Source organism: Oryctolagus cuniculus, chromosome 7, assembly GCF_964237555.1.
Source record: "Oryctolagus cuniculus chromosome 7, mOryCun1.1, whole genome shotgun sequence".
Classification (NCBI taxonomy): domain Eukaryota; kingdom Metazoa; phylum Chordata; class Mammalia; order Lagomorpha; family Leporidae; genus Oryctolagus; species Oryctolagus cuniculus.
Window position 1 is genome coordinate 161,244,080 of NC_091438.1, and position 24,164 is coordinate 161,268,243.

At 62.3% G+C, this 24,164-nt stretch overlaps 2 protein-coding genes across 12 annotated transcripts in view; both read left to right on the top strand.

Moving 5' to 3' along the window:
* The first annotated feature begins 4,109 nt into the window (after nucleotides 1–4,109).
* On the top strand, nucleotides 4,110–12,848 carry RPL22 (ribosomal protein L22). Of its 7 annotated transcripts, none has more exons than XR_011390917.1 (6): nucleotides 4,321–4,548; nucleotides 4,967–5,314; nucleotides 6,540–6,644; nucleotides 9,429–9,553; nucleotides 10,505–10,638; nucleotides 12,647–12,848. XR_011390917.1 is itself a non-coding variant. In XM_070079378.1 (5 exons), the coding sequence occupies exons 2-5, from the start codon at nucleotides 5,264–5,266 to the stop codon at nucleotides 12,789–12,791; spliced, it is 387 nt and encodes a 128-aa protein (XP_069935479.1). In that variant the 5' UTR covers nucleotides 4,110–4,461; nucleotides 4,967–5,263; the 3' UTR covers nucleotides 12,792–12,848. The 7 variants fall into 7 exon arrangements, 5 of the variants coding, with proteins under 5 accessions (XP_069935479.1, XP_069935478.1, XP_069935480.1 ...); XR_011390918.1 differs by having other exon boundaries at nucleotides 4,967–5,275; XM_070079378.1 differs by lacking the exon at nucleotides 10,505–10,638 and having other exon boundaries at nucleotides 4,110–4,461; nucleotides 4,967–5,275.
* A 5,974-nt stretch (nucleotides 12,849–18,822) lies between these two features.
* Nucleotides 18,823–24,164, top strand: part of CHD5 (chromodomain helicase DNA binding protein 5) — a 50,223-nt gene continuing 44,881 nt past the window's right edge. For 4 of the 5 annotated variants that reach the window (XM_070079380.1, XM_070079381.1, XM_070079383.1 and 1 more), the window contains exon 1: nucleotides 18,823–19,055. In XM_070079380.1, coding sequence (XP_069935481.1) covers nucleotides 18,977–19,055 — 79 coding nt within the window. In that variant the 5' untranslated portion in view covers nucleotides 18,823–18,976. Of the gene's footprint in view, nucleotides 19,056–22,170; nucleotides 22,286–24,164 lie in introns of those variants that run through there. The other variant, XM_070079382.1, reaches the window with a different exon arrangement.

The following is a 24,164-nucleotide window of genomic DNA, read 5'->3' on the forward strand; positions in this document are numbered from 1 at the left end:
TTCCCCGAAGGGGAGGCGCTGTGCTTTCCCAGCAGGGCCCCCGCTGCCATTCCAGGCTGGGCAAATGCTGAATTCCTCCAGCGGTGGTGCGCTCTCCCTACCCACGCAGCCACTGCTTCCGCCCCTCCTGCAGTCGGACTCAAGCCCGAAGCCTGACCCACAGAGAATGCTCAATGAGGGCTGAGCCGATGGCCGGGGAAAACCAGGAGACAACATGGGAGCAGGGTCTTCAAGGATGAGGAGTTTTCCACTAGTGAGTCCTAGGCGGAAACCACTTGTTCTCCTTGTATTTACCAAAGGCAGACACACACAGGCACACACACACACACACACGCACACACAGGCACACCCACATGCACACACAGATGTCTCCCATCTGCTGGTTCACACCCCCCACCCCCACCGATGCCCACAACAGCTGAGGCTGGGCCCTGGCTGGAAACCAGGATCTAGGAACTCAATCTAGACCTTCCATCTAGGTGGCAGGGACCCAGTTACTTCAGCCATCGCTATCTGCCTCCCAGGGCATCCGGTAGCAGGAAGCAAGAATTGGGTGCAGGGGCCTGCACTGTGGTGTAGCAGGCTAAGCCTCCGTCTTTGGCACCAACATCCCATATGGGTGCCGGTTCAAGTCCTGCTGCTCCACTTTTTTTTTTTTTTTTTTTTTTACAGGCAGAGTGGACAGTGAGAGAGAGAAAGGTCTTCCTTTGCCGTTGGTTCACCCTCCAATGGCTGCCGCTGGCGCGCTGTGGCTGGCGCACCGCGCTGATCCGAAGGCAGGAACCAGGTGCTTCTCCTGGTCTCCCATGGGGTGCAGGGCCCAAGCACTTGGGCCATCCTCCACTGCACTCCCGGGCCACAGCAGAGAGCTGGCCTGGAAGAGGGGCAACCGGGACAGAATCCAGCGCCCCAACCGGGACTAGAACCCAGTGTGCTGGCGCTGCAGGTGGAGGATTAGCCTAGTGAGCCGCGGCACCAGCTGCTGCTCCACTTCTGATCCAGCTCTCAGCTGTGGCCTGGGAAAGCAGTAGAAGATGGCCCAAGTGCTTGGACCCCAGCACCCACATGGAAGACCCAGAAGCTACTCCTGGCTCCTGGCTCCTGGCTCCTGGTTTTGGTCTGGCCCTGCCCTGGCTGGTGTAGCCATTTGGGCAGTGAACCAGCGGATGGAAAATCTCTCTTTCCCTTTCTCTCTGTAACTCTGTCTTTCAAATAAACAAAATAAAATCTTTATATAAAAAAGAAATAAGTATACAGTAAACACAGCAGCATCCCAGTGCTCTGGAGACAGAAAGGAGAATGAGCTGGGGAACAGCTGGGAGGTGCAGGGCTGAGGTCACCCTAGAGAACCACAGCAGAGAGGGCCTGAACCTGGGCCCCTGGAGGGTGAGGAGAAGAAAAGCCAGGGAAAGTCCCAAGCAGGGGGAATCCAAAGTGCAAAGTCCAGAAGCTGGACCATACTTGGAGAAAAAAAAAAAGACATACAGGGTGGGGGTGGGGTCAGAGTTGGGGTGTGATGGGTTAAGCCGCCACCTGCAATGCTCCACTTCTGATCCAGCCCCCTGCTAATGCACCTGGGAAAGCAGTAGAAGAAGGTCCAAGTGCTTGGGCCCCTGCACCCAGCTGGGAGATCTGGATGAAGCTCCTGGCTCCTGGCCAAGCCCTGGCCATTTTAGCCATTTGGGGAGTGAACCAGCAGGTGGAACATCTCTCTCTCTCTCTCAACTCTAGCTTTCAAACAAGTAAAATAAATCTTAAAGACACGCAGATAGAGAAGAAGGGGCGCTGGGTGGAGTGAGGGGCTAGGAATGGGGACAGGGTTGAGGATGCAGGGTGGTCCACTGGAGACATCAGGCCGTACTGGATTAGAGCTGTCAAGGGCGCCATGGGCTGCAGCAGGCAGGAGTCCGTTTGGGGGGCGCTGCACACCTATGCTGGGGGTCACCCCTAAAGGTAAGGGCCTGGGTTATGTCCATAAGGGTGAGCAGAGCCGGGTGTGCCACAGCTGAGGGCTCAAGCAAGGCAGTGGAGGAGTAGCCAGCACGCAGGGATGAGAGCCAGGAGAGCTGCCTGGCAAGGAGGGTGGACCCACGGGGCCCCGTGCTGCTCAGAGGTGCAGGAGAGCAGAGAGACGGCTCGAATCGGTCACTTAGGAGAATGTTTTAGGAGTGCTGGGAGCCCTGAGGAATCTTAAGAGGCTAAGTTAGAGAGACAGAGAGGGAGAGACAGAGACAGAGAAAGGTCTTCCATCCGCTGGTTCACTCCCCAAATGGCTGCAATGGCTGGAGCTGGGATGATCCGAAGCCAGGAGCCAGGAGCTTCTTCAAGGTCTCCCACGTGGGTGCAGGGGCTCAAGCACTTGGGCCACCTTCTTCTGCTTCCCCAGGCCATAGCAGAGAACTGGATTGGAAGTGGAGCAGCCGGGACTAGAACCGGCGCCCATATGGGACAGCGACTTCACCCGCTGCACCACAGTGCCGGACCCAGCCCTGAGGGCTCTCCCAGGGTCAGGAGCGCCATCCAGGGTCTATCTATCAGGAGACTCCGCACTATACAAGCTCTTCACTTACAATGCGATCACATCCCATGAACTCATTGTAAAACTGGAAATATTTTGTGAGAAATATATGCTAGCCGGCACCGCGGCTCACTAGGCTAATCCTCCGCCTAGCGGCGCCGGCACACCAGGTTCTAGTCCTGGTCGGGGCACCGGATTCTGTCCCGGTTGCCCCTCTTCCAGGCCAGCTCTCTGCTGTGGCCAGGGAGTGCAGTGGAGGATGACCCAGGTGCTTGGGCCCTGCACCCCATGGGAGACCAGGAGAAGCACCTGGCTCCTGGCTCCTGCCATCGGATCAGCACGGTGCGCCGGCCACAGCGCGCCGGCCGCGGCGGCCATTGGAGGGTGAACCAACGGCAAAAGGAAGACCTTTCTCTCTGTCTCTCTCTCTCTCACTGTCCACTCTGCCTGTCCAAAAAAAAAAATATATGCTTAGCATAACTCCAGAGAGAAGGCCGTGGGCGCCAAGGCCATGGAAGCTGTGGGGTTCTTGTCATCACCCAAGAAAGGACTCAGGCGTGAGACAGAGAGCAGGGTGATGCGGCCTTATTGGGGACAGGGCATCGGGCAGAATGGAAGGGACAGAGAGAGCGCCCAGTCGCTGGGACTGGGGAGAGCGAGGTTCCATGGTCGAGTGGGCAGAACACACCTGGGCAGGCCAGGCGGGGGCTCAGCAGCGAGCGGAGCTGAGTGCGGTTTGTGTGGACTCCAGGTTTTTAAGGGAGTCTCTTTGCCCCCTCCCCTCTCCTCCAGGACAAAGGATGGGGAGCCTGGCGAAAGGGTGTGTTGGGTGAAAATCAGCAAATTCCTCCCCAGATTTGCTGGCTCTGGGCAGAGCAGAGGGGCTCCCCTTAGAGTGCCTGTGAAGGGTTTAGTGCCCACGTTACCAGGTCAGGGAGCCCATTTGGTCCTGAGGAGAGAGAGTTCTCCTGGGAGCTTCCTTGGGGTCAGGGCCGGGACCACCTGGGAGGGCATCAGGGTCTGAGCAGGACCTCGAAGCGCAAGATGCTGGGCCTCTGGGGCTTCCAAAGCAGAGGACGGTGCCTACCTAACAAACATCCCACACTGAAGTCTCCGGCTTGGACCTCGACCCTGCTCCCAGCTGCTTCCTGCTGGTGTGTACCCTGGGAGGCAGCCGGCGGTGGCCCAAGTACGTGGGCTCCCGCCATGTATGTGGGAAACCCAGATGAGTTCTGGGTTCCCGGCTTCGGCCTGGCACAACCGTGGATGTGGGAGCACTGGGGAGTTTACCAGGCGAATGAAAGATACTTCTTGTTCTGTCTTTCAAATAAGTAAGTAAAATGATTAATCCATTTAAACAATATTTATTTGTTTGAAAGGTAGTTACAGAGAGGTCTTCTATCTGCTGGTTCACTCCCCAAATGGCCACAATGGCCAGAGCTGAGCTGACTGAGAGCTGGATCGGAAGTGGAGAAGCCGGGACTCGAACCGGCGCCACATGGGCAGCGGCTGTACCCGCTACGCCACAGCGCCGGCCCCCATTAGCCCATTTTGAAGATGACACGCATTTAATACACCCGCACTGCAGTGCAACCAACAGCACATTGTCACTGTGCCTCTCAGGATCCGAGGCCCAGCCCAGAGCGGGGGACCACACGGCCCTGGGCCTCGGAAAAGTCGGTGTCCACGGAATGCATGTCTCTCTGGGGCCACTGTCAAACTGTAAGTCGAGCCGTCTTAGGCTGGAACCGTCCATGGTTTCTGAGAGAGGACTGTAAAGGTCTGCCAACCAAGTACACAGCGTATTCGCCGGCTAACCGAAGGGCAGCTGGCAGAAGCGGCCACCACCACTGGGGTGGCGCGGAGGCGCCGCGGGGGCCGGGACCCAGACCTCCCGGAGCCCGCACACTGGACAGAGCCGGGGGCCGGCGGCGGGACGGCAAGTGAGGCGCCCTGCCCACGGACCTCGCTGGCCGCCTGCGAGGCAGAGGGTGCGCATGGCCCAGCCTCAGCGCCGAGGCGCGCAGCAGGTGATCTGGGTTAAACCCAGAGGAGCCGGCGTGGGGTCGGCTTCCTCCAGCACCCTAGAACTCATCCCACGGGGACGCGCGGGGGTGCGGCGGGTGCCCGGCGGGCAGCCTGGGGGTGCGCGAGGACCCTTGCCGCGGAGGCCCCCGGGCCGGCTGCCAGGCCCACCCAGGGAGGGGTCACACCTGGGCCTGCGCCTGCCTCCCACAGCCCCCGGGCGTGAGCCTCCAAGCTGGGCTTTGCAGGCGGGAGGGAGCCACAGTGGCCTTGGGCTCGGGCACCTCTCAACCTCCCGCTTCCCCACGGCTACAGGGATTTCCCCACCTCCCCAAGCCAGTGGGTTCCACTCCTGTGCCACTAGCTGGTGATTTACGGCTCGCTGCATGTCTTTAATTTTTTTTTTCCTTTCTTCCCAAGTAGAGTCAACCCCTCTATTTCTCCTTGGGCTCGTCCAGACTGGTGCTCCCCCCCTACGCCGATCGCTCGCAGTGGAACAGGCCGCCCGGCCTCCTTCCTCACCCCGCAGGCCCGGAAGAGGATGAGTTTGCGTTCAGGGAGAACCAATCGCTCCCCGATGGCACGGAACGGAAGGCGCTGGCGGCGATCGAGGGGCGTGGCAGAGCGATTGGCGCTGTCTGGGCCCTGCGTGCCCTGCGCCCTGCGTGCTCTTTGCGTCTGCGTAGTGCGTCCACCTCCCTTTCTGCCTCCGCTGCCGCCATGGCGCCCGTGGTTAGTATGGCTCCGCGTGAGGCCTGGGCTCCGGGAGAGGCACGTGGGCCTCGAGGGGCCGCCGTCTGCCCAGGCTCCCTGGGGACATCGCTCTGCAGCATCGGGCCCGGCTCGGCTGGCAGGCCGGCCGGAGCGGGCTGGGACAGCGAGCGGGCCCAGCACGTTGTGGGCAGAGGAGGCCGCGGCCTGCGGCCCGGGCTGGGGATCCCGGAGCCCCCGAGGCCGGGGCTCGGGCCCGACGGCCGGCCTCTGCTCTGCGGGGAGCTGGGGCGTGGAGGCTGCGGGCCGGGCGCGCCTTTGGCTCGGGGGCCTGGTTCTTGGGGAGGAGAGGGAGCTGTCTGTCGGGCCGCCCCCGCCCGGGCGAGTGGGCTCGGGGGGCGCAGGGTGGCCTGGGGAGGCCGGACTCGGAGGGCGCTGCTCGCACCCCCGGGCGAGTGTACGGGGGCGTAGCCGAGCCGACCGCTCTTGAGCAGGCGGGGGCCAGCGCCAGCCTCCCTCAGCCCGGCCGGGATGGGCCGTGCGGCGCTGCCTGCGGAAAGCCGGCTCGGAGCTGAACTCTGGTGTTGGGGGTCCTGGGCCAGCATTTCCGGTTCTCTCTTGTGCTCGGCGGCCTTGTGAATGCCTCTGCGCTGTGTGCTTGTGGTTCCGGAGTCGTTTCTGTAACGCTGGGTGTTGGAGACGTTGACCCACAGAGTGCAGGGTTTAGGCGAAGTCCTTTTAGACGGAGAGGGCCGGGAGGGGAGGCGTGTCCCCGGAAAGGCTTATCTAGAGTTTGCTAAGCTTTAAAAGGTGGATGCACGGGTAAGTACGCAGGTTTGGGAGGTGTCAGTGAGGTCGGAGGCCTGTTGGTTTGCAGGTGCATTCGTGGGTTAAACCCATCCCGAGGCCAGGAACTGACGGTGCTCGTAATACGGGCCGAGCTGGGGCGGCTCCCCGAGCTGCCCCTGGGAGGGGAGGGGAGGCAGAATGCGGGGGACAGTTCCAGCGGGTGGGGACCCGGGGCCAGGGTCGGGGTGAGCAGTAAGCCTGGGGTGAGGTGGCAGACCAAGGGACGCCTTCGTTTGGTGGTTCATCACTGACGCTGCTGTCCGGGGACCGGGCAGAGCTTGTCATCAGAAAGGCACGAGCCTCAGGTCCCGGCTCAGCACTGGTCAGCACCTTCCTTTAGTTCCCCCGTGGATCCCGCACCTCTGGGCCCTGGCGCCCCGACACCGTTCCGGCTTTCGGCCGCCGGCGTCCTCACCGCTGTTGTTTGCTTTCTCAGAAAAAGCTTGTGGCGAAGGGGGGCAAAAAAAAGAAGCAGGTCCTGAAGTTCACCCTGGACTGCACCCACCCTGTGGAAGACGGGATCATGGACGCGGCCAACTTCGTAAGTGGGGGGGCTCCAAGGCTGCACCCCCACAGGCGGGGCGGGGCGGGGCGGGCTGCAGCAGCCAGGAGCTGGGGAAGCGTTGGTTTGCTGCCTCCTGTTTGCAGGGTCGGGCACCTGAGAACCAGGCAGCCTCGCTGGAGCCGCGTACCCCTGGGTTTCCGGCACGTGTGGTGGGCCTGGGGCTCCCCCTGCAGTGTCAGGGCGCGGCCAGGCGCAGGCTGCCCTTCCTGAAGACGATTCATTTATGTGAAAGGCAGAGTTAGAGGGAGACAGAGCGAGCCTCCATCTGCTGATGTGTTCCCCAGGTGGCCACGACGGCCAGGGCTGCAGCCGAAGCAGGAGCCTGGAGCAGCGTCCTGGTGTCCCCCACGGGCGGGCAGCAGGCGTCCAGCACTTGGGCCCTACTCGCTGTGTGCCCAGGCGCGCTCGTAGGGAGCTGGGTTGGAGGTTGAGCAGCTGGGTGGGAACGTGGTGCCCCTCCCTGAACTTTGGTTTATTTGGAAGCTAAAGGGACAGCCAGAGCCTCCATCCGCCGGTCTGTGCCCTGACGCCGTCAGGAGCGCAGAAGCCGCGTGGCAGGGTCCCAGCTGCTTCCTCCCAGGGAGTGCATTAGCCAGTGGAATCCGCACTGGGCTGGGGCCTGAACGCAGGCCCCCGGGTGTGCACTGTGGGCGTCCCGTCCGGCGTCAGATGCGGTGCCCTAGGCCTGCCGCTGAGGCTTGCCATGGACAGACCCCGTGCTGTGCTTGGAGTGGTTGGTGAGGTGTTGCACCGGGTACTGGTTCCCCCCATACTTGGCCCTCGTAGTCTCTCCCTCTTCAGTCTGGAAGTACAGAGTCGTCCCCTGCGTGCTGCAGCTGCACGTCGCCGGCCGGCTTGTGGCCGCACGTGGACGTTGCAGACTTGGCGGAAGTCTCCTGAGTTCACATTCGCTCCGCAGTCTCCAGCGAGTCACTGGCCGCCGAGATCAGTGTCTTAGATGGTTTTCAAACACACGCAGGCTTGGCCCGTGGCGGCCAGTTAACGCGGAGCTCGCTGGCCTGTGTCGGTCTGGACGTCCGTGCCCTTGGCTCTCGCTCTGTCCAGTGACTTCCTGCTTTGCCCTGACCTCTTCCCTCCTCACCGCGGTGGCTCTCTCCAGCTGTGTCTGTGATGGTCTTGTCACGCCTGCCCCGCCCCCCGGCGGCGTCTCCACCTGGGAACTTTTGCTGGGCAGAGCAGGGCTGAGTCACTCTGCTCCCCTCGTGATTCATACTTGTATTGGAGGGTTTTTTTTTAAATAAAAATGTATTTATTTACTTAAAAGGCAGAGTTACAGAGATCTTGCGTTGCTGTTTCATTCCCCGAGTGGCAGCTGTGATTGTGGCTGGGCCAGGCCACAGCCAGGAGCCTGGAGCTCCGTCCTGGTCTCCCAGATGGGTGGCAGCCGCCTTCAGCTGCTTCCCAGGTGCCTTAGGGAGCCGGCGCGGAGGTGGGGCAGCTGGAACTTGGACGGGGCCAGCTGGGATTCCCGCGCTGCAGGGTGCGGGGTAACCCACTGCACCGCAACACCAGCCTCTTTTTTTCTTGAAGATTTATTTATTTCAAAGAGTGACGGAGGTCTCAAATGCTTGCAAGAACCTGAGGTAGGCCAGGCCGAAGCCAGCAGCCAGGAATTCGCCAGGGTTTCCCACCTGAGTGGGAACCCACCTGCCTCCCAGGTGCAGTCACAGGGAACTGAATTGGAAACACAGTAGCCGGGAGGCAACTAGACAGGCCATGGCCCCGTGTCAGTTTCAAAGACAATGATAGTTTGGAGCTGAAAATGACTTCCTTTGTTGCAATAGTAAGGGAAAAAACCCCTTGGACCAGGAGCCGGCAGTGCATGGGGGAGAGGCAGTGCATGGGGGAGAGCCGCTTGCCCAGGCTCAGGCGCGGGCCTGGGAGGGTGGTCACCGCCTGGCTGAGGCCGCCGCCCCGTGGCTGTGCTGGGGGTGTGCGTTTTCTTTCCTCCGGGTGGACTGAGAACACGCAGTTGGACTGATCTGTTGTCTGTGAACAGTCTGGCCTTGGTTTTCCAGTGTGCTCTTGACTGGGGCACTGGTGTGGTGACCGTGTGCAGGCAGCCTGACATGGTTTTGTGGCCATGCGGTCTCACCGTGCAGGAGCATGCGCAGACGCGGTGGAACAGGCTGTACGTGAATAATAGCTACAGGTTTGCTATCTTTTTTTTTAAAGATTTATTTATTTATTTGAAAGGCAGAGCTACAGAGAGAGGGAAAGACAGAGAGGTTTTCCATCCGCTGGTTCACTCCCCAGATGGCTGCAACAGCTGGAGCTGGGCTGATCGGAAGCCAGGGGCCAGGAGCTTCTTCCTGGTCTCCCACTTGGTGCAGGGGCCCAAGCACTTGGGCCGTCTTGTGTTGTTTTCCCAGGCCCTAAGCAGGGAGCTGGATCAGACGAGGAGCGGCCGAGACTTGAGCTGGCGCCATAGGTGGAGGCTTTGTCTACTACGCATAGCACCGGCTCCCGGTTTCATTTTTGAGAAGTGTTTGAGAGGCCGTTGCCGTCTCCCGCTTCACCCCGCGGGTGCTGCGGCGGGGCTCGGGGCCGGGGGCTGTCACTGCTGCTCCCCAGCGTGTGCGGGAGCTGGGCCAGCAGACCGCGGCCTCTGGTCTCGTGCGGGTGTCTCAGCGCTGAAGCCACGGCCCACCCAACTCTCAGTCTTTTAAAGCCTGAACGTAAAGTGGTTGCTGTTGGAGAACCTGTCGCCTCGCTAACGGCTGCACGGACGCTTTGCAGGAGCAGTTTCTGCAGGAGAGGATCAAGGTGAACGGGAAAGCCGGGAACCTCGGGGGCGGGGCCGTGACCATCGAGAGGAGCAAGAGCAAGATCACGGTGACTTCCGAGGTGCCCTTTTCCAAGAGGTAAGGCGAGGCGGGCGGGGTCGCGGGCCCCTCCCGAGCTGGCGCAGTGCGTGCGGGCCTGTTAGAATGGTGGTTAAGGACTCAGCTGGGGCAGTTTTGAAGTTTTGTCTTTCACACCGCAGTATCGCAGGCAGTGAAGGTGCTGCATTCTCCTGTTTTAGAATGTGTTGACTTGAAAGGCGGCGACAGAGAGATCTCTGTTCACTGGTTCGCTCCCCAAGTGCCTGTAGCCTCCAGGAGCCATTTGGGCGGCAGGAACCCACGTACTTGGACTGCTGTCCCCTGCCTTCCCAGATGCGTTAACAGGAAGCTGTGTTGGAACAGATGGGCCAGGGTCTAGCTGGCACTCAGATGCGGATTCCGGCGTCCCAAGCGTGGCTTAGCCTGCCGTGACACAGCGCCCCCCCCCCCTGTTTATTTCATTTGAAAGCAGAGAAGTCTCGGCCGGCACCGCGGCTCACTAGGCTAATCCTCCGCCTTGCGGTGCCGGCACACCGGATTCTGTCCCGGTTACTTCTCTTCCAGGCCAGCTCTCTGCTGTGGCCCGGGAGTGCAGTGGAGGATGGCCCAAGTGCTTGGGCCCTGCACCCCATGGGAGACCAGGATAAGCACCTGGCTCCTGTCATCGGATCAGCACAGCGCGCCGGCCATTGGAGGTTGAACCAACGGCGAAAGGAAGACCTTTCTCTCTGTCTCTCTCTCTCACTGTCCACTCTGCCTGTCAAAACAACAACAACAACAACAACAACAAAGCAGAGAAGTGGAGAGAGATCTTGCATCCACTAGTTTTCTTCCCTGCCTTGCCCCCCCCCCCCCCCCGATACCCACAACAGCCAGGGCTGGGCCAGACTGAAGCCAGGGACCCCAGAATCTTCACCTGGGTCTCCCATGTGGGTGTCCGGGCACAAGCCCTGAAGCCATCATCGCCTGCTTTCTCCCGTGGTGCACCAGCAAGAACTGGACCATCGGGAGCAGTAGTCAAGACGCAGGCGCTCGGAGGCGGTGCTGATGGCCCAGGGCAGCTGCTGTGGCACCAGGAGCTCAGCCCTGGGCCGTGCTCTCACCGTGTTCTTCCCCGTGCAGACGTGAGTTCCTTGCTCCCGCCACGCTGTACGCTGGTTTTGAGGGTGAGGTTAGAACACTTACAAGTCACTAAAGAATCCGACTTGTTTGACCTAGCTCCTGGCCCAGGAACTGTGATCATATTGAATGAGGTAGTGGGAAATTTCAGGTGTGCTAAGACAAGTTGGTTATAGTTAAGCCTTTGCTTTTAATTTTATTTATGTATTTTTAAAAATATTTATTTCAAATGCAGATTGATAGAAGAAAAGGGACAGACAGAGAGACAGACACCTCCGTCTGCTGGTTCACTCCCCAAATAGCTGCACTGGCTGAAGCCAGGAGCCGGAGCTCTGCGTGGTCTCCCCTGTGCGTGGCAGGGGCCCAGGCACTTGGCCGTCCTCTGCTGCCTTCCCAGGCTCGGAGCAGGGAGCTGGATTTGAGTGGGGAAGCCAGGACCAGAACCTGTGCTCTGACCTGGGACGCTGGCATCACAGGTGGTGGCTCCACCCGCGGTGCCACATCGGCGGCCTCTGAGTCATTTCATGTTCAGGAAGCGGAGTTGACGGAGCAGGAAGCAGGTGCAGTTGTAGGCTTCCAGGTGTCCAGGGGCCCGGCTGGGGTCAGCAGAGCCTGTCTGGCTTCTCGGCCCGGGGTGCACCTCCTTTCAGTCTCCACAAGGTCCCTTTGACCCGGTGCAGGAGGCAAGGACCCTGCGCCTTCCGCTGCAGCTGTCCTACTGAACGATGAGGGTTGTGTGCTGTGGAGGCATTCAGGGTGTCCCTAATCCAGACTCTCTGTAGGTTTTACCTGAGTACAGATAACAGATAGCAGAAGGTATTTTTAGGTGGAACAGTCAACTTGATTTACTTCAATGTAGGGAAACGTGGATAGAGTGAGCTGCGATCCTCACCTATCCGTGAAGGTCCTTTGTGGCGTGGCTAACGCGGGTAATGAGTGCATTTCTTGGAGCGGTGAGTTGGTTAACACAGGGTCCTGGCTGACATCAGGGATCCGCCTGGGCCTCTCGGTAGTGCTTGCAGCAGTCTGGAGGCGGTAAGTGTCTTGGGTCCCCAGGAGAGACCGAGACTTGGTGAGGTTGATTGCCCCGCAGTGGCTTGTGTGGCTGTATCTCCCTTTTCTCCTGGTTTTGAGAGGGTGCAGGTGGGAGAAGAAACAAGATGGCAGGCTTCCATAATCCCAGACAGGCATCAGGTCAGTTTCTGCCTTTCAGTTATTATTTGAGATATTTCTGGTAAGATTCACTTACTTGAAAGCAGAGAGGGAGGGAGAGGGAGATCTCGATCATCCATCAGAGATCTCATGGCTGCAGTGGCTGGGGACTGGGCCAGGCCAAAGCCAGGAGTGGAATTCCACGTGGGTGCAGGGGCCCAAGCACTCATGCCACCTGCTGCTGCCTTCCCAGGCTGTTAGCAGGGAGCTGGATTGGAAGTGCAGCAGCCGGCACTCGTGCGGGGGCCAGCGTTGCAGGGCGGGGGGGGGGGGGCTCAGTTTTCCAATGCACTGCCTGCTGCCAGGGCAGAGGTGGCCTCAGGCTGTCAGACTGGGCAGTTCGTGTGCCCTGTGCTGGCGGTGGGTGGCCCTGTCCCCGTGTGCCGGGAGTGAGCAGCACAGCAGAGATGGGGATGGGAACAGGCCTGCCAGCCCAGGCTGCCCGGGACGGTGACGTGCAGTGCTCGAAGCCCATTGGCCGGGAGTGAGTTCTCACCAAGCAGTGTTAAGGTGCCGAGCGGAGCTGACGGTGTTGCCACGGCGCCCTTCTCTGGCGGTCACTAAGAGCCGTTGGCCACTGTCCAGTCGCAGCTCTGATACCTTCTTGTCTGTTGTGATTTTTATTGCCACTTGAGGTGTTGCGGCTGAAAGCTGTGGTCAGGGCGCTGGCTGGGTGGTTTGGTTTTTGCCGGGAGGCACCTTGAGTTGTGATGGTTTTGAGTGGGCACATCTTACAGCAGTCAGATGTTTGAGAATGCGAGAAGGCCGTCTGTCTGGTTCTCAAGTGTCCTTTCTCTGCAGGTATTTGAAATATCTCACCAAAAAGTATTTGAAGAAGAATAATCTACGTGATTGGTTGCGTGTAGTTGCTAACAGCAAAGAGAGTTACGAATTACGATACTTCCAGATTAACCAGGACGAAGAAGAGGAGGAAGACGAGGATTAAAACTCATTTATCTGGAAAATTTTGTATCAGTTCTTGAATAAAACTTGGGAACCAAAACAGTGGCTTATCCTTGTATCTCTGCAGTCTGGATCACACAGAACGCTGGAAACCCTGGCCCAAGGGCTGCTCGTGGGCGGCTCCCCTGTACTCGTGATTAGGCTTCTTGTCGCTTCTGTTGCAAAGCTGGGTCCTGCTGATGGCAGGGGGACGCAGAGGCTCCTGGGGGGAGACGGCCGGTGAGTCGCCACTGAGTGGGCAGGTGGAGGGCACTTCCGTTAGCCAACAGCCAGGGGCATCCGCTGCTTTCTCAAAGCTGAGGAATACAAGCGGAAGGCACGCGGCACCGGCAGGGCTGGCGCCTTCCTCCGGGGACCGCTGGGAGGTGGCGTGGGCAGTGAGCTGGTTTCTGGGGCTGACCGGAACCTGGTGCGCGTGGTAAACGCAGCAGGTTCGCTGCCCCTCGTCACGCCCTGGAGAGCCGGTGTAAGTCCCAGGTTTGAATTAAACTTGTAAAAGAACTGTAAATAAGCGATTTCCACAAGTCTGCAACCAGCTGTCACCTTGGCCTCCAGCAGGGGGGGCTGGTTCCCAGAGGGGCCCCTCCGATGAGCCCTGGCGGCTTGTGTGAGGCGGCCTGGGGAGGCCGGGGCCTGTCTGGGAGGGCTAGGCCGTGGCTGGACCTCCCGGGGAAGATGAGGGTCTTGGCAGGTGGAGCAGAGCTGGCTGCGGGGTGGGGAGGGTGTCACTTGCTGAGTGCCCAAGGCCTCGCCGTGCCCTGCTGAGGTCCCCCATCTCGTTACAGTGCATAAAACTCATGTTTTAAAAATCAGTCTTGGCTGTGCTATAGCTGGTGCCCAGACCTGCTGTCCGTTTGCTCTGAGTTGCAGAGCTGGGAATTAATGTTCCAGGCCTGCACTGGGTGCTCTGCGTGGAGGCTTGGCAGTTCTGTTTGTGGAAGCCTCTGGCGATATCTGTCTATATGCAAATCTGCACGGAGTTCTCGGCTTAACTGAGGCATCAGACACCTGGGCTGTGTCCCTTACCACAGTGACTTAGGAACTTGCGACTTGGGTTTGCAGATTTTACTTGTTTGTTGCACTGATGTAGAATTTAGTTTGGATGTAAAAAACTAACCCTGGACTCAAGTTAGCCTCTAAGTTGTTTTTTCTTTGACTAGTCCCAGATTCAAAAACTTGTAATAAAATTGAAACTCAATGGATTTTTCTATGCCTTTTTGAACTCCTGTACTTGAGTTTTGATCACGTTTTATATTAAAGTGGCTAACACGTGGCTACTATGACTTGTGCAAGGCTTTTGTTTTTGTTTTAAGGACCCGTGTGTCAGTCTGGCAGCAGATTGGTTTGGTCAGCCGCTGTGCCCCGTTCGCCTTGGTCTTTGCGTCCTAACATTCTCCTCTCCGTTGTGCTGCCTTGGCGGGTGCTGGAGGTGGCCATGCTGAACCCTCCGCAGAGAACGCCTTCGGATCCCGGTCCAGAGAGTGCAGACAGCTGACTTTCCGATGGGGACGGAGTAGCGTGAACTCCGATTACGTCAACAGCCATTCCGCCAGCTGCGCCCAGGAACACATCTGAGCCCAGCTTCTCTGTCACCTGCCCGGTGTGAGCCAGTCCAGGCACAGAAGCAGACGGGGGTCCTGGGCTGTCAAGGGGGGGTCATGACTCACAGAGGAGGAAGTTGGTATGGTCTTGCTCATTGCCACACCCTCTCTCTCCCCGAGTGTGTGGGTGCAGCCAAAGAGGTAAGAGGTCAGGTGCCGGGAGCCAGGATGTGGCCATTTCCAGAGGTGCGGTTTCCTGGAAAGAGCCCTGTGGCCGGGCTCCGTGACTGCCCACGGGTGGGAGTGTTTCTGAGCAGTGTCCCCAGGCCGTGTCCGGAACAGCCAAGTGTGGACGCTCACTGTTTCTAACTCGGCTCGCCGATGGTGCCTCGCACGCAGGAGTGCAGAGCTGGCCAAGGGTGGGCGTTGGGCCGCACCCGGCTGGGGACGTTTGGGTCTCAGCCTTGAGAGGATACGTGATGCCTTGGAAGGTGAGAGGGACCGTGGACGGGATGAGGCTCCGCCCTGACGTCAGCCTGCGGCTGGCACACACGCCCTGCTTGCTTTCTCACTTGCCCGTCGGGCTTGTCAAGCGTGGAAAGCTGAGCAGTGTGCCGCCCCTTCCTGGGCAGAGGCAGTCAGGGTAGATCGGAAGAGGCGGCTGCTGGCCGGTGTCCTGGCGCGGCGGGACGCCCACATCCCATCCAGGACTGCTGGGTGAGCCCTGCTATGCTTCCTAGCCAGCTTCCGGTGGACGGAGGATGGCCCAGGTCCTTGGGCTTCTGCATGCCTACAGGTGGAGTTCCTGTCTCCTGGCTGTGGCCCGGTGCAGACATTTGGGGCTGTGAACCAGTGGGTGGAAGATTCTCTCCCCCGGCACTCTGCTTTCGAATAAAGTCTTACAGAAAAGTACAACCTGGTGGCACCTATGAAGAGTGGCCCGAGGGCTGGACTGTGCCCCCTTGGGTGACCTGTGAAGAGTAGCCCGAGGGCTGGACCGTGCCCCTTTGGGTGACCTATGAAGAGTGGCCCGAGGGCTGGACCGTGCCCCCTTGGGTGACCTATGAAGAGTGGCCCGAGGGCTGGACCGTGTCCCCTTGGGTGACCTATGAAGAGTGGCCCGAGGGCTGGACCGTGTTCCCTTGGGTGACCTATGAAGAGTGGCCCGAGGGCTGGACCGTGTTCCCTTGGGTGACCTATGAAGAGTGGCCCGAGGGCTGGACCGTGTCCCCTTGGGTGACCTATGAAGAGTGGCCCGAGGGCTGGACCGTGCCCCCTTGGGTGACCTATGAAGAGTGGCCCGAGGGCTGGACCGTGCCCCCTTGGGTGACCTATGAAGAGTGGCCCGAGGGCTGGACCGTGCCCCCTTGGGTGACCTATGAAGAGTGGCCCGAGGGCTGGACCGTGCCCCCTTGGGTGACCTATGAAGAGTGGCCCGAGGGCTGGACTGTGCCCCCTTGGGTGAGCCTTGCACAGAACCTGGGCTTCTCGGAGAGCCTGCTGGCCAAATCACAGGAATAGACTATGTAGGGGGGTGGGGTGAGCTGGGGGAGTTGCTTTTCTTTTGGGGGGGGGGGTTCCAGCCCAGCAAGGAGGTGGCTGATGGAGGCAGGCGGAGGACTGCCTTGCAGTGAGCTGTAAGAGTGGGATAGACTGGGGCGTCCACTCCCACCCAGGCTGTGCCAGGCCCAGTGAAACAGCCAGGAAGGCCACGCTGGCCAGCGGGGGGCCAAGCACCTGGTACCCTGCCCTGAGGCTTCCCCGCACTTCCGGGTTCAGGACCACGGGAGGTCCACTGCTACCCCACATCCCACGCGGGTAGGGGGCGCCGCCTTCAAGGGCCACACTTTGGGAAAAGGGCTTCGAGAGTGGCAGAGATGTCGGTGCCGCGGGGCGACCGCTGACCCCTTCCCCCGTGGAGCCGTGCGGCAGGCAGCAGGGCCGACTTTGATCTCTGTGGGCACGAGGACGCCACCGTCCTTCAAAGCCCAGGCCCTCACCGCGTGGGGTTCTGCTGTGGAGGGAGTGCGCAGCCTGCCCCGGGGTGCCGGCCTGCACAGTGCGCGCAGCCGCGAGTGGAGACGGCGACGAAAACTGTTCTTGGAAACTGTTTCCTTGATGCTCGTAGAACCAATATATTAAAAAATATTTTGATTTTTGAATTGTCGCTGAGGTGTAATTACGAGCTCTGTGATCAGCAAACATGAGGATCTCGTCTCCTGGAACTGTAACCTTAATGATAGGCTTGTTCTCGCGATTGCACAGTTTATTGAATGTTCACCTCTTTTTAGGGATTGCTTTTCACATCAGGCGCTTTGGTCCGTCGTCTCTGCAACACACGTGTGGTAGTTCTACGGTACCGAGGGCTGTGTGTTGACAGTGACTGGAGATTTGCCCCAAACCCTTTTGTTTCTACCATCCCCATTTCTGTTTTGCTTTTGGGCATTAAACGGGTGTCACCTGCCGGCCTGCGGCGGGAACACGGGGGCGGGGCGGTTACGAGTGAGGAGCGTCTTGACTCCAATGTGCTGCCACATGGAGCAGCCGGAGCTGTTCTTTCTTGAATGGTATCTTGGCGCTCTCCACCTCACCTTGGGAAGTGGAACCTGGGCTGGCGGCCTGGGCGGGGGCAGGCGGGGGCAGGCCTCTGGGGAGCTGGTGCTTCAGGGGTGGGAATGGTGGTGCCTGGGGCTTTTTCCTGGATGGTTACCAGGACCCAGACCCTGCCGAAGGCTCAGGGACCTGGGGCCCGCTGGGCCAGTTGCTCTGAGACAGGAAACACAGCATTGACCAAGGCGGGGTGGGCACTGGCCTCTTGGCCTGCCTCTGCTGGCTGTCCCCTGCCTGGTGCAGGAGGCCCCTTTCTGGGCTGACCCAGCATCTCACGTCCAGTGTGGGGGATCTGGGATGGGCCAAGTACACCTGATAGCAGTTACTGGTTCACACCCCGGCTCTGCTCCCGCTCATGCTCCCCGGGGGGCAGCAGGTGATGGCTCAAGTACTTGGGTCCCTGCCACCCATGGGGCGGGTGGGGGCCGGGGAGGGCCCTGGATTGGGTTCCCAGCTCCCACATCCAACCTGGCCTGGCCTCAGCCTTTGCAGGCACGTGGGGGCGTGGACCACCAGATGGGAGCTCTCTGTCTCAGGGAAATGGCCTGGGAGATGGAGTGGATTCCCAGTGTGTGTGCAAGGACCCGTGCTCTCCCAGGGGTGCCCGAGAGCAGCCTTCATCGGGTTTGCGGGCTCCTAGGACGGCCGGGGGGAAAGGCCCTGCAGGTCCTCACGCCCTCCCCAGGCCACCGGCCACTGCCTTCCGGCTGCAGCTGGCGGCTCAGGCTCCGGCGGCCGGGGCTGTGGCGACGTCCCCACGAAGTCGTGCACTGGGGGCCCTCAGCCAGGTGGGCACAGCTCTCCAGTTCCCCAGCAGCACCCATGTGGCAGGGGCTGACAGGGCGCAGGTCCCCCGTGGATTCCCCGGAGAGTCCGGCCCCACACAAGCCGTGGCACGAGGGCGCCCTCCCTCTGCTGGCCCTTGGGGTGCAGAGCTGGCAGCTCCGCCAGCCACTGACACCTCGGCCCTGCGAGACAAGGGCTGGCTGCAGCTGAGCCCGGGGTGCGCATGCAGAATGCCAGCCGTGCGCCCGAGGGCCGGCCTCCGTCCTCACCTTTGACCTCCTCCTTCCCGCTCGCGACGGAACGCACCGCCCCCAGGGGTCTGCCTGGGTCGGGACCCGGCACAGCCGGCCCTGAGAGCCTCCGGGAGAGGACACGCGGCGCGGGGCGAGAGGAGGAGCCCGTCCGGGCGACGCTGGGGAGGCATCAGACCCGCTGCGTCCCGGGCGTCCCTTCCCCAGTCGCCGAGAGCCTGCTCTGCTCATCCTCTTTGCAGAGGGGTGAGGAGCGCGCAGAGCCCGGAGCCGGGCGCAGGGCGCGACCCGCGCCGGACAGCGCCGTGCGGGGCAAGCCGGCTGCTGGCCGGCACGGACCCCGCCCCGAGCCCTCGGGGACCCGACCCGAGGGCCGAGCGCCCCCGCGCGCGTGGTGGCGGCGCCAGCCGGGCTGCGGGCGCGCGGGGGCGGCGCCTCCCGCCTCCCACCGCGCCGGGGCCGTACAGTCCCGGCCGCCACTCGGCCGTCGGGGCCCCGCGCGGGCGCCTCGACGGCGCCCCCTGCCGGAGCTCCCCAGCCGCCACCTGCATCCGGAGACCCAGGACTAGTCCCCTAACTTGTTCTCCGCTGTTAACTAGTCGCGCTGCCGGAACGATGGGATGGGGTTGCCACAGCAACCAGACTGGACGTCACAATCCGGGCATGTGTGCCGCCCCCCCGCCGCGCCGCCGTGCCGCCGGCGCTGCCGCCGCCACCCTCGGCCGGCTGCGGGACTCGGGCTGCGGGCGCGGCGGGCGGAGCGGCGCTGGCTTTGCGGGGAGCAGGCGCAGGCGGCCGCGAGGAAGGGGGCTCGGGACGGGGGGTGGCGGTTTGGGGGGGTGGGGGGGCAGGCGGCCGCCATCTTCTCGCCGAGGCCGCCTCGCCCGCCGCGCGCGCCCGTCCGGCAGCGCACGGGTTAAGGCTGGCACCGCGCCCGGCGGGAGGGGGGCGCCCACCTCCCCTCCCCCCCCGCGCCGGGCATGCGGGGCCCGCTGGGCACCGAGGAGGAGCTGCCGCGGCTGTTCGCCGGGGAGATGGAGAACGAAGAGCAGATGTCAGGTGAGGGGCGCGGGGGTGGCGCGGCCGGGGCGGCGGGGGCGCGAGGCGCGCGGGAGGGGCGCCCGGGCTGCGGGCTGCGCTCCCGCCCGGCTGGCGCCGCGCGGCCAAGGGCGCGGGGCCGGGCAAGCGCCGGGGCGCGGCCGAGGGCGGGGTGCGGTCCGGGCCCCCGCGCCTGGGCGCGGGCCGGGAGGGCAGAGGACGGCGGGCGTCGGCCTGCGCGGGGCGCCCCGGCGGGGAGGGGGCGCGGCGCCGGCGGGGTCAGCCCGCGTGCCCTTGAAAGGGGCGGGAATCGCGCTCGCTCCTGGCGCGGCGCGCCCAGCGCTCCGGCCCCGCCGCCGCGCGATGCTGGCCTCGCGGCGGGCAGCCGGGAGCTGGCCCCCAGCCCACGTCGGCCCCGGGACGGGCTGGGTGGGGCCCAGAGCGCGGCGAGGACGGGGTTGGGGCTCGGGGTCCCGGCGAGCACCCGGGCTGGGGCGGCTTCCCGCCGGGCCCTCGAGGGCACGGTGCAGGGGCGCGCGGGCTGGGACTCTGCTCCCGTCTCTCGCGGCCGCTGGGGTGCTGGGACTTTGCCGGGCCGCCCGCGTCCTCCAGGCGCGCCCTGGCGCCCTCCGCTGTCTCCTACCCTGCCTCGCTCGGGGTGGTGGCCTTGCAAGCCCACCCTGCCCTGATTGCCGGCCTGGCGCCCCAGGGCCACCGCCCCTGCCCTTGGCATGTCTCTGCTGTTCCCCGGTCAGAATTCGGCATACATAGGGCTGTGCGCCGGAGGTTACCCGACAGGCTCTTCTGTACCCAACTGCTCCCGGCTCATCCCCGGCCGTTCCGCACCTGGCACAGCTGGGCCCGGCCTCACCCTGTGAACCCGCCTTTCCCCCTCCCTTCCGGGACGCCCCCTCCCTTCCGGGCCTCTCAGAACCATGCACCTGCCCCTCAGCAGAGTCTTCCCCAAGGGGAAGAATGTTGCAAAGGCCGGCACCCCAGCCCTGGTTGTGCACAAAGAGGCACAGCAGCTCCCGGGTTGCTTGTGGCTCCTCCTTGGGGGGGGGTTCCCCCCCCCCCGCCGGCTGGCCCGGGCCCCTGGCTCCCCCACGCCTCAGTGTCCACCCAGGCCCCCTCATCTTGGCCTGCTTAGGCCCCTGCAGGACTTGGCCCTCACCTTGCCTTTAGGAAGTCAGGCCAAGTTGGTAGAGAGCCCCCCGGGGCTGGGGGAGTAGAGGTGGGTGTGGGGTGCCCCCCCAGGGGGCAAGGTTGCTGGAACAATGATGAACATTGCAGCTCCGACGGGTGGAATCACCCACGCCTCCAAGGGGCACACGGCAGCCTGCGTGGCCAGGAAACCTGTGGCTGCTCCCCCCTCCCGCTGAGCCAGGCGCAGAGTCCTGGGAGAGTCCTCTGTGGCTCTGCTGGGCCAGTGGCAGCTGGCAGGTGCCCTCAGCAGGCCCGTGTCCGGGACTTCACCTGCTCTCTGATGGAGGCTGCAGCTCCCTCGCCCCGCTGACACTGCCTGGTGGCATCAGAGCGTGGAGCTTGGGGGGCGGGGGCTGGCGGAGGTGGCCCCTGGGTAGTGGGCACCGACTGTTCTGGCCAGGGAGGGTGCCCTTCCCCATTCTCCCCCTCCAGGGCAGGACAGGGCGGGGTTGTCCCCGGAGCCCTGTGGGGGGGTGTCCTGCTCCCACCCCTTGGCCGTGGGGTCCCAGCCTCCCCGTCAGCGAGATGAGCTGCTCCGCTCTGGGGCCCTCCCCAGCTCCCGGCCCCGCTTCACACCCTGGGCCAGGCCTCAGTCCCCTCCTCCTGGTTCTCTCAGGCTCTGGTCACTCCCTGACCACTGTCCACTCTGAACCAGGGTCACCTTGTCAATACACATCAGATCCTGGACCCCCGCCCGCCCCACCAACTCCCAGCTCCAGTGGGTGGAGAAGCCCTGGTGCTAGTCCGCCTGTATACCCCCCGCGTAAGCCGCACGGGCCTGTTCGTGCTCTGCCCTGCCCTTGGGCCCTGGCCGTGACCTCTGTTCACAGCCACCTCCCGGTCATTTAGGTCCCAGCTCCAATCCCACCGAGGGAGGCCCTCCTTGACCTCCTGGTCAAGTGCTGGTCCCTCCCAGACTCAGTAATGCCGCCTGGGCCTGGTGCCAGTCACTGCCACCTGCAGTGTCGCCGGCAGTCTCCTGCTGTGTCTGGGCCCCGGAGGGCCAGTCCTTTGACCGCTTGCTGACTGCCCCTAGGTCATCCCTGGCCCCCTGGATGTGAGGACGGCACAGCCCAGGCCTTGTATCTCCTGGGGTGCTGCCTGGCCCCTGGCCCTGGGCCCTGGCTTCGCGGCTGCCCCTGCACACCTGAGCCAGTGGATGGAGGAGCTCACCTCTGGGGAGCTGTCACACTGTTTTTTTTTTTTTTTTAAACAATTATTTATTTTGAGAGGCAACAAGATGGACAGAGACATTGAGGGGGGGAGAGAGAGAGAGAGAGGGAGAGAGGAGAGCGCGAGTGTCCCACCCACTGGTTCACTCCTCAGTGCCCACTGACAGCCAGAGCTGAACAGGGGCCGACATCGGGAGCCGGGGACTCCTTCCAGGTCTCCCACGAAGGTGGCAGAAACTCAGTTACTCGAGCCGTCACCGTTGCCTTGTGGGGTGCACGTTAGCCGGCAGCTGGAGTCAGGAAGCGGAGCCAGGGACGGTGCCAGGGCCTCCGGTGTGGGGCGTGTCAACCCCACACCCCGCGGCTCGGCCGATCTTTGTTCTTCCAACTCTGCTTCGTCTGCCCCTCCTGCTCCTGCTGTCCCGGCTCGCCTGGTGACTTTCTGGGTTCCCACCTGGGAAGGGGCTGAGCCTGCTCCGAGCAGGACGCGGGCTGGGTGCCCACCGCTCCGAGCAGGACGCGGGCTGGGTGCCCACCTGGTTCCAGCGCAGGGCCCGGCAGCCGCCAGCTCTGGAGCCTGCTCAGAGCGAGGACTCGATTCCCAGCTCTGCCCTTGTTCGCCGAGTGGCCTTGGGCAGGCTTCTTAGCCCCCTGTGCCTCAGTGTCCCCGGTTGTAGAATGGGGACATTGCACTGGCTACCTCATAGAGGGTTATTGTGAGACTGGTGAGAGGGTGCACGTGGAACATTTAGGTCACAGTGCCCAGCACATAATGGGTGCCCAGTTAGCTGTGGCTGGCGTAATTGGCACCCTCCGAGGGGCAGCTGTCTGCCTTCCCTAAGGAAATGCTTCCAGGACTTGCACCTTTGTCCAGTAAGCTCGCGGGAGCGGGAAGTCCGGTGGGGCTGGAGGGAGGCAGGGGAGGGGCCTGGCAGAAGATGCGGCTCCTGCTGGGCCAGCCGGCTCTCCGTTCTAGTCCAATCGCGGCCAAGGCCGGTGAGCCCAGGCTTCCCTGGCAGGGCGGGGTGGCCACTCTGGCCCCAGGCACACGTGAAGGGTGATCACTCCCCGGTCCCAGGACTAGGCCTAGCTGTGTAGCCCTTGGGCCTTCTCGGATGCAGGGGCCAGCACAGAGTGACAGGCATGACTCCCAGCCTGTGCTTTCGTGACTTACCCCCATGGGAAGTGTGCACTGGGGCGTCCCAGGGGGACACTAACTCCTGATTGTAGTTAACGCTCCTTGATCAGCTTTGTGAGAAGCAGCAGCCCGCTAGCCAAGCCACTGGGCAGTGTGCTGGGCACCTGGCCTCTGTCCTCCCAGGAAACAAGATCCATGTCTCCTTTCCTCCTTGATTCAATCATCTGTCCATTCTTTATGCTGCCCACCTGGACATCTACCTGTCTACCCCTAAAACCAAGCAACTAACGTCACCCATGCCATCATCCACCCATCTGTCCACCATCCACCCATTCACCTGCCGTTTGTCCATCCGTCTGTCCGTCATTCTCTCCATTCACCTGTCATTCACCCATCCCCTCATACCGTCGCCATCATTCACCTTAAGTCCACCTATCCACTGTCTTTATCCACCGTCTGTTTGTCCGTCCGTCCATCCATCTCCCTCCCAACACAGGTCTCTCGAGTGCCGCCTCTGAGCCAGGAGCTGAGCACAGGGCCCGGGGTCTGACCTCCGGGCGTTTGCAGGGAGCACCGTCGCCCTACCTCGGCGGCTCTGTCATTTTCTCCTTCCTCTTGCTCGGTCCTCCTGGTCTGCATGTCTGCCGGCCGGCTCTGGCCCTTTCTTCCTGCGTTTCCCTGTCCCCCCCGACCCCCCCGCTCCTTGCCTGTCTCCCCTTCTTCCCCATCCATGCCCCAGGCCGGCTCGGGGGCCTCTCCCCAGCCTGTCCTGGGCCCCCTGCGCACTGTCCCCACAGATCCTGGTCACCTGGGGAAAAGCCTCCCCCCCCTCCCCTCTCCTCCCCACTCCGCGCCTGGGACCGATGCTTTCTTTTGATGAGACGCCAATGAGGTGATGTCTGGGTTTTGTTAAGTGTCGTAAATGAATGATGAATGTCTCTTAGGGGGGAGCACGGCCACCCTTAGTGGTCGAGAGGCCCAAGACTGACGGGGACTGTAGCCTGGCCTCATCTTCGGCCAGCCTGGCACGGCCCTGACAGCCCTGGGCCTACAGTGCCCAGACCAGGCATAGCCTCCCCCTCCCCCATCACCTCCCACCCTCTGACCCCCTGGGCTTCCCCGGGCCCTGCTTGCCATTGCTGGGCTGGCACAGCGCATCTGCTGCACTTGTCGCTCACAATTTCTCTTTGGCACCATCGCCCGTGGAAGGCTATGGCGTTAGCCCCATTTCACAGATGGAGAAGCAGGAAGAGCCAGGGGGAGCCATCCTCCAGTACTGCTCCTGACCACCAGGGGGCCGCCTTTCCTGCTTGGTGCTGGGCTGGCTGGCCAGCGGGTGGGGCTGGGGGAGGGAGCCAGAGGGGCCCCCTCCCCTGCCCTGGAGGGGACAGTGGGAGCTGAGCCTTTTAGACCCTGGCGGTGGTGCCCTCATCTCGGCTGCAGGATCCTTACTTAGATCGTGGAGACTCAGATGCCCTAATTTCTCCCCATTTCTTTCCCTCGGGTCCCCAGAGGAAGCAGGTGGGGCCGTGCTGGGGCCCGAGCCGGGCACAGCCCAGAGTGTGTGTGAGGACCCACCTGGAGCCTCCGAGGGGCCCTGCCACCTTCCAGACC